We start from the raw sequence: 15148 nt of genomic DNA, 5'->3' as shown, positions 1-15148 counted from the left end.
AAGCTGTGTGGTTCGGTTGATACACTGGAGGGAAGGAATGCCATCCAGAGGGACCTTGACACGCTTGTGAGGTGGGCTGATGTCAACCTCATGAAGTTTAACCATGCCAAGTGCAAGGTCCTACACCTGGGTTGAAGTAATCGCAGGCACAGCTACAGGCTGGGCAGAGAAGAGAGTCAGAGCAGCCCTGTGGAGAAGGACCTGGGGGTGCTGGTCGATGAGAAAATGAACATGAGCGGGCTTCAGTGTGCACTCACAGCCCAGAAAGCCAACCATATCCTGGGCTACATCAAAAGGAGTGTGACCAGCAGGTGAAAGGAGGTGATCCTGCCCCTCTGCTCTCGTGAGACCTCACCTGGAGTGCAGTTCTGGTGTCCTCAACATAAAAAGGACATGGATCTGTTGGAACAAGTCCAGAGGAGGGCCATGAGAATGATCAGGAGACTGGAGCACCTCCCATGTGAAGATAGGCTGAGAAAGTTGGGGCTGTTCAGCCTGGAGAAGAGAAGGCTGCATGGAGACCTCATAGCAGCCTTCCAGTATCTGAAGGGGGCCTATAGGGATGCTGGGGAGGGACTCTTCATTAGGGACTGTAGTGATAGGACAAGGGGTAATGGGCTCAAACTTAAAGGGGAAATTTAGATTGGATATAAGGAAGAAGTTCTTTACTGTAAGGGTGGTGAGGCACTGGAATGGGTTGCCCAGGGAAACTGTGAATGCTCCATCCCTGGCAGTGCTCACGGCCAGGTTGGACAGAGCCTTGGGTGAGATGGCTTAGCGTGAGGTGTCCCTGCCCATGGCAGGAGGGTTGGAACTAAATGATCTTAAGGTCCTTTCCGGCCCCAACTATTCTATGTTTCTGTAATTCTTCAGTGCTGGAGCCCTGCAAGAAGTATTTTCAGTTTCCTGACCACTTCAAGAGACTAAGTTTAGAAACACCGCATAAACCAGGTATCACAGAATTATTCAACAAATGTCTAAAAAGCCATGGATACCATTCCATTTGCTAAACACATTTGGTACCAACTGTTCAGCTGACATGCATTTAGTGTTGAGAAGAGTTTTAAATATATCTGCTATGTCATGTAATTCCCAAGTGCCTTCTAGAAGCAAAGATAAGGCCTATTGCTCAGGAGAGGACCTCAAATCTTGCACAGTGAAGGTTCTTGCAGTTATGGGGAATTCAGACAATCACAGAGAGGCAACAAGGAGCAAAATAACTAGGAATATGCTGACAGAAACAGATTGTCAACTGCAGTTTCAATTTTAAATAACTTCATTAATGGCTCTTACATTTATGTAGGCCACAACTATTTAATAGTCTACCACTATCAGCAACCTTTGCTTCTCATACCTGCCTGAGAGTAACACCACAAATTGTGTCACTACCCAGAACAGCAGTGAGGTTGCACAGAGCTTTTCTTTTAGGATGTAATCTGGATAAGAGATCTGTAGTTTTTACTCCTTAAATAAAATATTTATTTTTTAATATAAAGAATTTGTGTAAAACAAAACCAAACCAAAGTCCCCAAACAAAATCCACATTTCAAAATTGCCTTCTCAGTACTATTTTAATAAGTACATCTTAATTTCCCTTTGCTGAAGAAAGGTTCAAAGTCAGGGGCAACAAATACACTTCAGAGTAATATCTTTTTCTTAGATGGCATCTGATACCGCACATTTTTCCAGAATCATGTATTTGTTGAACAAGATTTCTCTAAGAAGTCCCCTTTCCATTTGATAGCTCCATGTTCTTGCTTAATGTACCTGATTGATTCCGGCATGCTTGTATAGTCCAGTATTTCATCCATTTCTATAAGAATCACTTGAATCCCATTACGGATAAGAGCATTATACATAGCTAGTTGTTGCTCAGTGGTATCTTCTAACAGGCAGCAACCAGATGTTTCTGATCCCAAAATAATCATCAGTCTTCTGCTTTGCTTAAGGATTTCATCAGCAACACTGACCACAGCTGGAAGCAATGAAGGAACAATCAAAGTTTGCATAGAAACTTTACAAATGCTATAAATTATTTCATAATTTTTTAATTGCATATATATATGGAGCAGTAGCTAAATCAGAGGACTGGTATGTTTAAGCTCTCCACACTGTCATTTATGATTCATCATTCGGTGCCTGAAATTACTGATAAAAATGGTTTTCTTCAGTTCCCCATGAAATTACTGATAAAAATGGTTTTATTCTGCTATGTTTGAGCTCTCCACACTGTCATTTATGATTCATCATCCGTTGCATGAAATTACTGATAAAAATGGTTTTCTTCAGTTCCCAGGAGCAGATACCATTCAAAAAAACTTCAACAATGTTATTAATAATGCAGCTGAATCCTCATCTGTTCATCAATAAAAAGAAAGTGCAGACTCTCATAACAGCAGAACAGAATTTTTGGTAAGAAACCAAAAAAACTTAAACAAAAAAATTGCTCATTGGACATATTATCCATTAAAAACAAATACAGTTTTGTTTTCCAAAACCAGTCATTTTTAAATTGCATATGTAATCTTCTGAGAACAATGTGTCAAAAGACCACTTATTAAACTCTGCTAATTAAAGCATACCTTCTCCTGGTAAATCATCCCTTCCCAATATAAAGAGATTATACCCATATTGTTGTTCTAAAATATCAGGAAGTATTCTATGAACAAAGGTTTCCAACTGATAGAAACTTCTGCTTACACTGTTTTTTGCGTACAGGACATATGCATTGTAGACTTTGCCATCTAAAACAAACACAAATGTTTCTATTCAAAAAACAAACAATCAAAAAAAATCCAAAAAAAAACCCCAAACCTAAAAATCAGCAATATACCTTTATTGGAAGGTCACTCTCCGCTTCTTTATTGGAGGAGTCACTCTCCACTTCTGATTAACCACAAGAGAAAATAGCAGTTCTTTCTTGTAATAATTCTGTGGGGAAAGGCAGGTAGAAGAAAAGGCCAGAAGGCAGCGGAGGTTTCGAGAATTAAAATTGCATAATAAACAGACATTAAAAAACCAAACCAAAACCAGATTTAATTCAACAAGTTAAGTTTAGCGCAACAAGCTACAAAACGTAGCTTGTTTTTTTCTTTTTTTTCATTACAATGCTATTAAAGTGTTCTGGGAAGACTGAACTTTCAACCAGAAGCTGAAACTCCTTTTCTGTGAAAGCATTTAAAACAGCCATGGGTGAACATCAACTATATCAGTGCATGGAATTCATCTACTTTCAAGCTATAGGGAACTTCAGACAGTCTAATTCTGAGCACTGCCATGCAAAATACCTGTAATGTTGCACTTATTCCAGTGTTTTTTCACACGTGCAATATAAATATCCAACACAGCAATCAAAACGCATACAAACAATAGTAGCATTTTCTCTCTTTGGCATGTAAACATGCTCACTGGCAAGATTTAGAAGGAAAGGAGCAAGAGAGAGAAGTTGGGGGGAAAAAAAGCAAATAAACAAAAAATTAAAAACAAAGCCAGAAAAATTAATCTCTGAGAAAATAAGTCTGATTTTCAATATAATATAAAATATAATGCATATCTTTAAACAGCTAGTTTACAGGATGCAGCTCTGCTGACACCTATTGATCATCATCAGAGTGACCAGAAAACTACATATAAAGAAACTACTTTATAGGAAAGCAAAAAGCAACATGCAAATTCAGAAATAACCTGGAGTACCTTTTGACTTATCTCACCATGACTGCCCTCCACATTACACAGTGTTTATTACCTCGACTATGATTATGTATTTTACTCATATGAATGAAAAAAATCCCCCCTCCCCCCCCCAAATGTCTTTGTGCGTATCTGAAAATTCCTCAAGGAAACTGCACATACATTCTACTAAATAATCACATTGCTTAGAAGTAATGGCATGTGAAAAAGTCAGTAAGCTAGTTGCACAAACATACCTGATCACACTCACATACCTTCCTTACTTGTAAAAGCACAGATAGAACTACGGTACCAAAACACCAAGTCAATCTTGAAGATCTTGTAGATTATGAAAGTGATAAATGTTAAAATTCAGAGAGAGAGAAGGCCTCCAATCAGCCACCTCTGTATGTCAGGAGCTGCATAAACATATAAGAAGATTGGTTTTCAAATGTCAAATTTGTCCAAGTCTGATATTTCACACAAATGTACTGTAAACTTGAATAGCATTTTTTCACTTCCATTTATCTATTTTTTTTAATAATGATAAATACACTACTACAGTGACTCCTTCCCTATGCACAGGTACATACATGCGTACTGCGAACTGTAATTCATCTGTCTTCTACCAACATGATATATAAGCATCTGATATCAAAACTTCTTCTGGGGAAGTCAAGAAAAACACAGGCCTCAAGAACAAAAGCATTTCTTACCTCTGCGTTTTAATATAATATAGGATGCAACCTGCCCAAAGGCATTTGAAGTTTGGCAGACAAATGGTTGTTCATAATCTTCACTATTCACTTCCAAAATTACTACCTCCACAGAATGCACAGGGTTTCCATCATAAGAAGTTTCCTCCTTATCCAAAAGGTGAAAAAATAGAGCCATAAAACTACAGCCCTCTCTGGAATGGCTTCATCACTAACAGCTGCAGCATGACAATGGTCGTCTCCATCTGCAAATGTCAACCACACTTCAGAACAGATGAACATTACATTATAGAAAGGAAAGCCAAACAACAGTTGGGCCTCCTACTGACACAGCATTGACACTGGAAAACATCGAGATGTTAACTTATCTGGAGTGGTTGTTCCCCAAAGAATGTAAGATTTCTATAGGCTGAAGTACAAAAATATACTTTACAAACCTAAGCAAACCCTTGTTACAGGCTTCCCAGCCCCTATAAGAGTACGTGGAGAGAGAAATTCCACAGTGCGATGTGACACAGAAAAGAGGTGTCATGTTGTGGTGAGCAGTTTTGGGATAGGGAGGACATCAAAGATGGTGACCTGCAGCAGACACCAGCAACTCAGTGCTATTTCAGCTGCAGGGAGTGTCAGCTAAACTGCTGCTTCACCCCATGGATCAGAAAGGACTTGTAACAGCTACTGCCAGGCTTCCTCGTTACGAGACACCCATTATCCCCCATACACTGCACAAGGACACAGAAATGCTCATTATGCTGCACATTCACCTCATCATGTGTACCATGATCTGTGACCTTAACTTTTTAACCACCAGGAAAATGAGGGATTCCACTATCTTGTTAACAAGAGACTTCAAAAGCAAAATTAACCAACTATTTAGCCAAGCACTATATTTTCCTGAAAACATATTTTAGTTACCATTTAAAATACAAAATAAAAGCTAGAAATATATCTTAAAGGCCATATATAGAACTACACTGATCACTTTCGAAGCAAAAAGTCACAGTAATTTTAACACTAACAAGAAACAAATGAATAAATGTGAATGACTAATGGTTGCAAAGATGACTATTTAAATGTTAGGAAGTACAAAAACTAACACTGCTTTCATGGTATCAATTCAGGGACCATGTGCCTCTGTATCATCACCTAATGACATTGCAATTCTTTATGACAGTATAACATGTTTGTATAAGGTTTTCGCTTGGTGAGCACTCAGTTCAGCATTTTATTTCCCCCCTTTGTCTTATGATGAGGACTTATTTCTCACAACTATATTCTTACTTTGAAGATACCATTCTCATGTCTTCGTCAGTTTCTTGATCATACATAGTGCTCGAGAATTTACAAAAATGATCACATTTTATCTTCATAGAACAACCATGAGATGGGACCTGACAAAAAACCTACAATTTTTAGTTCCCAACCTGTCATACTTAATGCAGATTTCTTTCTGCTCCAATTTTAGTTGCTTTTTCAAATCAGGTCTAATTTCTTCTCTCCTAATTCCACTTAATCTGCTTTTCACCACCCTCAATTTATTGACCACTTGCCTTTCTCATACTTTACTCAGTCCACATCCATTTTCCTCCCAAACCCCAATTCGCCACTGGAAATCTGTTTCCCTTTTCTCCTCTCACCCCACTAAGCTTCAGTACAAATACCCTCAACAAAGTCCATTAACATTTCAGCTGCTCTCAGTTACATTTCTCTAACCCATGGTTCTTAAACCTGGAAGTCTCAATTTCTCCTGTAAAGCACAGATTTGGCCCTTTGCAATGTTTCAGAGAGGCAGATGGGAAGTGAAAGAAGGCAGAGGAAAGAGACAGTCTGAAGATCATGTGCATGGATATGCTTGATCCAACTGTAAGATGTCTCTGCTAGGCCAGAGCCTGCTCAATAGAAACTGTAATACAGTTATCAGACTATAAGTATACAGAAACCTTTACCTGAGGTTGGAAATTAAGACGGATTTTTACAATGAACAAAAAAAGCACAATCACACATGTAGGCCATGTACCTACTATGTTTCAAGTTTCTACATTAAAGCATAAAGTGAACTGAAGGAGGCAAGCATTAGAATTTTTAAAAAGAATACTATTTAAGCAAATGAAAACTGTTGTTAAATATTTTAATGTCAAAGGGAGAAAGTTCCACTTTGGTTGCCAACATGGTATTTTCTAATCTGAAAACATACTTATACGGGCTTGCAAAATTCTGTTCATAAAAAAATACATCAATATACACACCATTGCTTGTCCAAAACACCTCATACCCATCAGCACCTGTTGTATTACAATCCACTGTAACCTGTGAGCCTATAAAATTGTGTTACAAAATAAAAAGTTAATTTTCATAATCTAATTAAACTCTATACAATCCTGTTCACAGGCTCTCAGACCAACTAAGGATGCCCCCACACCCTTTCAGAAAAGTTAATCTGGCAGAAGATCTATATACTCAGTGATCTGCAGGTTCAGAAAGAGACTGGTAAGATGGAAGAGACTAAATCCAGGAAGATGCTTCTCTATGGGGCATCACTTTCCCTGCAGATTCAAAGATGGATCCATCCTTAGACTCCCTTCCAGAGAGATAGAAAGCAACAGATGTGACAGAGAATACTTGGGTTCCCTACCGTTTTCCTTGTATCTGATAAATTTCCCTAGGGCTTTGTAAACAACATGCCCTGTCCCTCTCATTCCGAAACATTCCTCCTTCAGGAGGTCAACATAGTGAAACTGAACTGATTGCTGAACTAGTTTGTGTCAAAAAAACAAGAAAACACAAAACATGGCACTCAGAGTATAAATTTTCACTAGGAATCAAAAATCATGTTTTCTTGAGAAAAAACAACTTACCAAGTTGCACTTCAATGGAGTTGTTTCTTGGGTAAGATATTTCAGGCGGCTTTTTTGGTGGGCTCACTAACCAAGAAAAACAAAGTGCTTTTCAGAAAACCCAGGGCACTTGCAGTATGCTTATAACCCAAATACAAACTAAAAAAAAAAAAAAAAAAAAAAAAAAAATCTCACCCTGTCCTGTGAACAAGGTTGTCAGCAATTTCATAACAGACATTACTCAATTATTAAAAGAATTATATCACAGAATGGTTTAGTTTGGAAGGCACCTTAAAGACCATCTAGTTCCAATCCCCCTGTCACAGGCATGGACACCTTTCACCAAACCAGGTTGCTCAAAGCCCCATCCAACCTGGGCTTGAACATTGCCAGGGACGGGGCAGCCACAGCTTCTCTGGGCAACCTGTTCAGTGCCGCATCACCCCCACAGTGAAGAGTGGAGGTGGAGAGGTGGGCGTGCCGTGGGTTCGGAGGCGATGGGTAAGAGCGGGATGGGTGCAGGGCGGTGTGTGGGCTGTAGGGTGTGCTGTGCTCTCGCCGCACCGGGGATTTCTGGTGGCAGAAAGGGAGTGCCAAATGATAAGAGCTGCTGCTGGTGTCTAGCGTTCTACATTCGAATTCCCCGCTTCCCCACTCGGAGATAGCACCGAGGGCTTCTTCGTCCTCCATCCCCTCAGTCGCACACAGGCTGGGACGGCACGGCCAGTTTTGCTCTTCCTCCTTGGAGTGTCTTCATCCCGGCATCTTTTTTTTGCTTCCCTTCTCTTTCCTCCCTTTCCAGTAGGAGATAATGGTAGCCATAGGCTGAGGGGCGTCTGGCCACTGTCCAGCTCACCCCTAGGCCAAAGGCCCAGGAAGGACTGATATGGCAAATAAAGGTGGCAGAAAGGAAAAGCAAAGCTGTGAGCACAGGTGTAAACCAGTATCTCATAGATGAGGCCCTTACTGACATGGTTAAATGGACTTGGCAGTCTTGGGGTAGAGGTGGCACTTGATGATTTTAAAGGCCGTTTCCAACCAAGTTGATTCTATGATTCTAAATCTTCCCTGTATCTCAGGTACTCAGTTACTTCTGACTTGAAGCTAAACTATTCTTCACCCCACTTCTTCCAAATCTCAACATGCTCATGGTGGACTGGCTGTTCTGTGGCATAAAAATCCTGTAAATACTGCATGCACAGGCGCTGAGGGTACAGGTAAGTATCTAGAGTATTATTCCTCTACAATCTGGATAGCCTGTGACCCAGCACCCCACCGTTACAAACTGGAGCCAAATACTTTCATAGTACAATTCATCTATTTTAGACTTCTACTAAAGGGGAAATAGCATTTCTGTACTCCAAACAATATATAAACTCTCAGTCAGCAATCCCTTCCCTCACATTTAAGTGAAAACTAGTAGCCCTAAGTATGGGTCTTCTAAGCTTTAGTTTTGAGAAACTTGGACAAAATTTTCATAAACAGTGGAATTATCTACTCACCCTCTACAGTCAGACTGACGTCTCATGAAATGTTATACTGTTGCCCATTGTAGGTATATGTTATCTCGCATGTATAGTTTCCTTGATCCTGTACAGTCACATTGAAAATTATAAGATCGCTGTTTGAGAAGGCAAACCTTTCCCCTTCCAGCAGCTGCCAGTCCTAAACACATGTAGAAAACGCTGTTATTTCATATCACTATGTCGTTCTGTGTTTTGTCTCTAACAGAAGCAGAACTTTCAGTGGATCACACCATAACGATGGATGCCTTGCAGAGGCTGATAAAGAGCAACAGCAGTGGAATCAAAAGCAAACCGTACTTCTTTTTTGGCTCTGAGTTTTTAATTCAAAGATACTCCAAGTTCATTTCCCATAGAAAACAACTTTTAATACTAGAGAAATAAGAAAGGAAAATGCAAGCATCAGGATTTCTTAAAGTATTCACTAATGAAGATTAGACTTAATTTTTTAAATGAGGCAGAAGGCTGCAGAAGGCACTACCTTCTTATAATATAAATAGCCTTTAAATAAGTGTAAACAATATGAAAAGTCATTTATTTAATGGAACAATATTGAGCACATAATGGATATGCCATCTCTCACAAACGACATTCTAAATCTGTTTACACACCAAAAAAAATCATGACAGGGTCTTTTGCTAGCAGGCCAAAAGATGCCACCTGGTGGATATGTGGTCAATGGCTTTCCCACATCAAAGCTGAATTTCTATTCCATTAAGAAAAAAACCTGTATACACCTTTAAAAGGTAAAAAGTTTTAATCTTCTTCCAGTTTGTTTTCAAAGACTTCTTCTAGTATTTGCAGTAAATCTCTTTGTTTTCTCCTACAATTCACAAACTTCAGTGATTTATAATTTAAACAATGGACAATTACAAGACAGCACAAGCCACAGCATTCTCACCTTGTACCAACAAACAGGTTGAAAATTCTTCTCATTCCTGAAATGATCCAATGTGGACCCACAACCTTCGCAGATGATAATGTAAATATCAATTCCCCTACAGCATATTTTTCATTTAAGCATAAACCATCAGTCCTCTCAAAAACTGCTACTTTTGTACACATTCTCCAGCAGCTTGTCAAGTTCCTGCAATTGATATAGCATAATTAAATTAACCTATTTGGCATATTTTCCCACTCAAAAGTATATGGTAGTCTTTTTAGAGAAGAAAGAGAAGATGAGAAGTTTAGATTCTCTTATAGACTTGTCTTTGTCTACTAGGAAAAAGAACCCAAAACTAGACTTACTTTCCCGAACATAAAGTTAGTTTTTGCGAAAACAAACTCCTTTCTCCATCAGTATTTCTTTTACCCTCAAGTTCTACTTTCTTTATAAAAGTTATTCCCTTTGCAACTCACTTCTGTAACAATGTATTTTTTTAAATCTTTCACCTTATGACACATTCATAATCTCCAGAATCTTCTAGCACTGCAGGAAGAAACCAAATTAAATTCTTCTGCTGATGAATTCTAGGTCTCTAGGTACAGCTGTCTGGTTACCAACTTTATACCATGTTAAGTTGTAATCTTCAATTCTCAAGCTCTTTTCCAGTGAACATCTAATAGCAAGAGGCTGCCCATTAAGCACAAGACTTTGCCTCAACATCACATCATAGGCTTCACATTTCTCTAAAGAGAAGAAGCAACGATTTAAGAAAACCTCAAACACTGTAAAAGGATATACTGAACTCAGTTCTTGATTACATTTACAAAGTCCATTGGAGTTTTCAACTCCATTCTAAAGCCATCTACTAAAAAATACAATTATAATCCCTTATCTTTACAGTTTAAAGTATGCCTCGGTGATATGCAGAAATAGTTATGCCACTGAAATGAAAGTTTTTTGAACATAAACGTTACACTGTGTAGAATCTTGTTTGCAGTAGACTGCTATTTTTATGTTTTAGTTCAGATGCAGATTACTGAAGCACCTGTATTTCTCCAGCCCATTTCATGCCCACATACACACATACATGCGCACACAAATTTCATATTCAAGGTCTTTGTTAATTTCACTTAACTGTAGTCAAAGTAAGCCTTCAAAACAGAGGATGCTTTCAGTACCCACATGTCCTAAATGAACACTGAAGTTAAAGCTGTTGTACAAATATTAAGTTTGCTATGGAAACTTAAACTAATCCTTCAATTTATGAGCATTTAGAGAGGAATTATTACAAGTACTTATCAATGACCTCATTTCCTTTCCTTCTAACACAAGGAGATTCATATGGGAGTACAAAAAAAGCACCAACTCTGGATACCATGGTTACAGTTCTGAGTCAGTATTGTATTTATCTACAATTTCTGGTTTGATTAGAATGTCAGAACAGCCACACAGAGTCATGTAAGTGTCTGTCTAGCCCAAAATCCTGCCTCTGATAACAACCCATAGCAAATGTGTAAGAAAAAAAGAGTAGAACACAATAAGTAGAGGAATACTTTGGTTTTGGTCACTTTCTTTTCTCTTACGTTGTGCATGAAAAACCATTCACTGCTTTTCATTATTTCTCTGGGTATCATGCATATATGATGAGAACTGGCAAAGTAAACTTTCCCTCACCTGCCTAGCTACTGGTCTCTGCTAGTGCAGGGAGGGCAGCCAATAATCACCTTTCCATATGATTACTTCACAAAAAAACAGACTATCCAATGGATTGGTGAACCCTGCAACTTATTCATCCATGGGCAAAAAACCCAAACCTTTTCCAAACAAATGGCTTGCTAGAAACTCAAGGAAGAGAAATTAATGAAGTTTTTGTTTTAGCAGTCTGGCACTACTGCAAGATTCCAGGTGGAATGACAAGATTATGACAGCAACTCATCTGAACCACCTAAAACGTTTTAAACATGAACTGAATTGTTGGTTGGCAGCTGAAGAGGAGAAACAAGCCGCTGCAACGAAGTAGCCTAGCAATTTTACAAAAATCTAGACATCATGTTATTGTCAAATAGTTATATTTTCCAGTATGAAAAAAAAATCCTAAGCACACACTCTATTAACTAGAACTCATTTCATCAGTTTATATACCCAAGAGTCATGCTGCCATTCAGGCAGACCTGACAGGCTGAAGAACTGAGCTGACAGGAAACTTACTAAGTTCAAAAGTACTGTGTCTGGTAAGGAATGACCCCAGACACCAGTACATGCTACAGATTATTCAGCTGGAAAGCAGATCTGCAGAGAACAACACTGGGGTCCTGACAGACAACAAACTGGACATGAGCCATCAACGCTCCCTCATGGCAAAAAAAGGCTAACATTGTCCTGAGCTACATTAGAACCTGCCAGCAGGTCAAGGAAGGTGATCCTTCCCTTGTACTCAGCACTGATAAATCCTTGTCTGTTGTACTTTGCCAGTGACCTCACTAGAGAAAGTCTAACACAGGGCCACAGAGATGACTGAGTGGAGCATCTCTCACACAAGAGGCTGAAAGAGCAGGGACACTGCTCAGCTCAGGGAAGGCTTAGGGAGTGTACTGGTGGATCTTACCAATGTGTGTAAATATCTGACGATAGGGAAGGAAAAACAAAGAGCCAGGCACAAACAAACACAGAAAAATTCCATCTGAACATAAGGAAACGCTTTTTTACTGTGACTGGGATCAAACAGTGGAACAAGTTGTCCAGAGATGTTGTGGAGTCTCAATTTGTGGAGATAATCAATATCTAACTGGACATGATAAAGGCACCCTGCTCTAACTGACCCTAGGCAGATCAGGGAGGTTGGATTAGATGATCTCAAGAGTTTGCTTCCAATCTGAATGAGTCTGTGATAAGACAGTACACAAAATAGCACATATTACGTTTTACAGGTTCCTGCTTTCAGGACTGTCTAAAAGAACTCACTGGCATGCACATAAATTTACTTTTACAGCCACTTTCACAGAAAACTAGTGTTACTTGTGTGAATTCAGAACAAGACCTTCTGTAGCCACCAACAAACTTACCTACAATAACTAAAAACAGAAATGCAGTTCTGATATTACACAAACCCAATGTTTTTGCTCTCATGTTTCCCTGCAGAAATGGAAAAACCTTTCCGTTAGTGGCTTCCACAATTTAAAGTCAATGTTTGCAATACACAATTAATACAGGGAACATAAGAATTATCTTTGCCTTGGTTTAAGCCTGTTACCTGCTTGTTTAACCTGACAGCTCCTAATCATTACAAGAAAAAATAATAAAGAGTGAACGTTTCCTATTCAGCTTGTCAAGTACTCAGGATTTTTTTCATCTCTAGCACACCCCTGAGCTCTTGCTCTCCCAAGCTACAGTTTTACTCTAACTGTCCCTTAGATGGAATCTATTTTCATATTTCTGACCGTCTTTGCCACCCTTTTCTCTACTGTCTCCAGTTATGCTACAGCCTGTCTGAGGTGGGGACAGGAGAACAGAACTTGCATATAGTTTTCAAAACATAAGCTCGCTACAGATCTATAAGTTAAAACAATCATTTCCCCCTCCCCCCCCCCCATAAGTTCTGACAATCATTTGTTAAGTTCTACTGAGTATTGACCTAATATTTCCACAGGCCAATGTAGTAAAACCCCAAGTTCTCATCACTGAGTGTTAAAAATCAGGTAAACGCAAACAGCTGCTAAACACAGGATTTGATTAGAAATATACACTGAGCAGCAGAGGATTGTTTGGGACTCTATTAGCAATCTTACTCCATCTGAAAAATTGAGCATTCATCTTTTACCTACTTACACATACAGGTGAGAATAAATACATTATGGCAGTCTGCCTTCATTCAGGTGCTACAGACTCTGCTGAATCAGACATGTCTCCTGCACCCAGTGTGTTCGCATACATGTGTACAACTGTAACACATTTCTAGTATTTGAGAGCCATGACATCCCTTTACAAAAGTCATTGTTGACTCCTTCCCTGCATAATTTACCTTCATTTCCACTGGTTTCATTCTTTAAAGCAGTGTCTACCCAGCTGCCTGCTCCAAATACCACTCACTTGTCTCTATTTTCCTGGTTCTCTTTTGATTACTTCGAGAGGATAAAGAACCCACTAATCACTTTCTGATCTATTGGTCCCAAAGCTGCTTTAAATGAGACATTTACAATAAGAGAACACAAAAAGTAGCCAATCGTGGTGCTTCATTACAAATCATTTTGTTCTGTAACTGCCAGTACTGACTCTTCAATTTGAGACACATCATTCCACAGAATACAAGCCATAAGAAAAGGTACTGAAATTCACACTCTTCCAAGTTGAACACAAATGCAAAATTTTTTTGTTTTCCTTGTTATGCTCATATCTTCCCATAGCCTATCCCATAGGGGTTTTTTTATCCCCAAATTGTCTATTGGCTCTCCAGACTTTTTTTAGAAAAGGATCTATCAGTTGCATGCCTCTGACAAGTTGTTCCTTCATTTGGCCTGCCTTACTGCTTTTTTTTTTCCTCCCTATTCAGCCTGCCAGTTTTTACAGCACTGTGAAAGGACAAATGCATTTATTCAAACTGAGGGATAAGCAGGAGAATCCCACCCTGTTGTGAAGAATCTTCAGCTGATCACCAATTTCTACAACAGTCAAAGACGGCACTTCCGGCTGCTGTGGCTTACTTCACCAAACTGATTCAGAAGTGTGCCATATACTGAGTCATCTACACTGCTTCTTGCAGTGCCTGCTTTCTTCCTTCTTCCCCTTCTCTTCCCTTCTCCTCTGCAAATTTCATTCAAATTACAAGGCAGGTCTTCTCTTGCCTAGCTGCAAGAAGGAATGAGTCCCTGCAGGAATGCTGAACACAAGTAGAAATACATAAACCTTTAAGTTCCCTGGAGGGGGGTTATGGGTGTTTGTACAAAAGCTCCAGCTTTCATCACTAATTGTGACAGACAGTAACACTCAAATTCTCTGGTTTTCAATTTTAAAGGAGATTAAAACATTATAATAGAAATAATTTAAAGAGAAAACAGGACTGAACAAACTCCACTTACAACTACGCATTTTCTTCATGACTTCTCTGTATCACTGTTTTTTCATTAGCTCTGTTCCATTACAGCATTACTCTAGTGTTCTGACTCACATATGCTCTCTTCAAGCAGGTTTTTTGCCCCAGCATTAGATCCAGGAGATGCAGCAGCAGTTACTTTGTCATGTTCTGAAGGAAAGTATTCCAGAAACCTACTTCTCTATAAATTCAATGTTCTTTCTATCTATTTAAACTTAGAACCTGCCCTTTTGCCAACATGGAAGACTTGCAAATATACAAAGCCCTGTGTAAAACCACACACATTAACTGTTCCTGAAGGAGGAGATTCCTTCTTGTCTGACTTTTCCTGATGAAAAAACCTCCAATTCTGCAGAAGGTAAAACCAACGGCAAAATTAGGCTCTGCTCTTTGCATGCATTCACATAACTGATGATGAAAATAACAAATATTGA

At 39.1% G+C, this 15148-nt stretch overlaps 1 protein-coding gene across 1 annotated transcript; it reads right to left on the bottom strand.

Annotated features, from left to right (window-relative positions):
- Nucleotides 1–1552: 1552 nt before the first annotated feature.
- On the bottom strand, nt 1553–15148 carry LOC133225491 (interleukin-1 receptor-like 2). Its single transcript, XM_061377939.1, is given in 14 exon segments — nt 1553–1646; nt 1648–1975; nt 2583–2744; nt 3945–4088; nt 4386–4530; nt 6576–6700; nt 7241–7306; nt 8722–8884; nt 9644–9693; nt 9696–9829; nt 10135–10216; nt 10219–10371; nt 12691–12760; nt 13647–15148. Coding segments are annotated over 14 exon segments (1704 nt in total). The 5' UTR covers nt 13668–15148; the 3' UTR covers nt 1553–1585.

This window comes from Neopsephotus bourkii, unplaced genomic scaffold, assembly GCF_033783945.1.
Source record: "Neopsephotus bourkii isolate Nb327-2 ecotype Australia unplaced genomic scaffold, CSIRO-AGI_Nbou_v1 NB_1760, whole genome shotgun sequence".
Classification (NCBI taxonomy): Eukaryota; Metazoa; Chordata; class Aves; order Psittaciformes; family Psittacidae; genus Neopsephotus; species Neopsephotus bourkii.
This window is presented reverse-complemented; position numbering and strand designations above follow the sequence as displayed.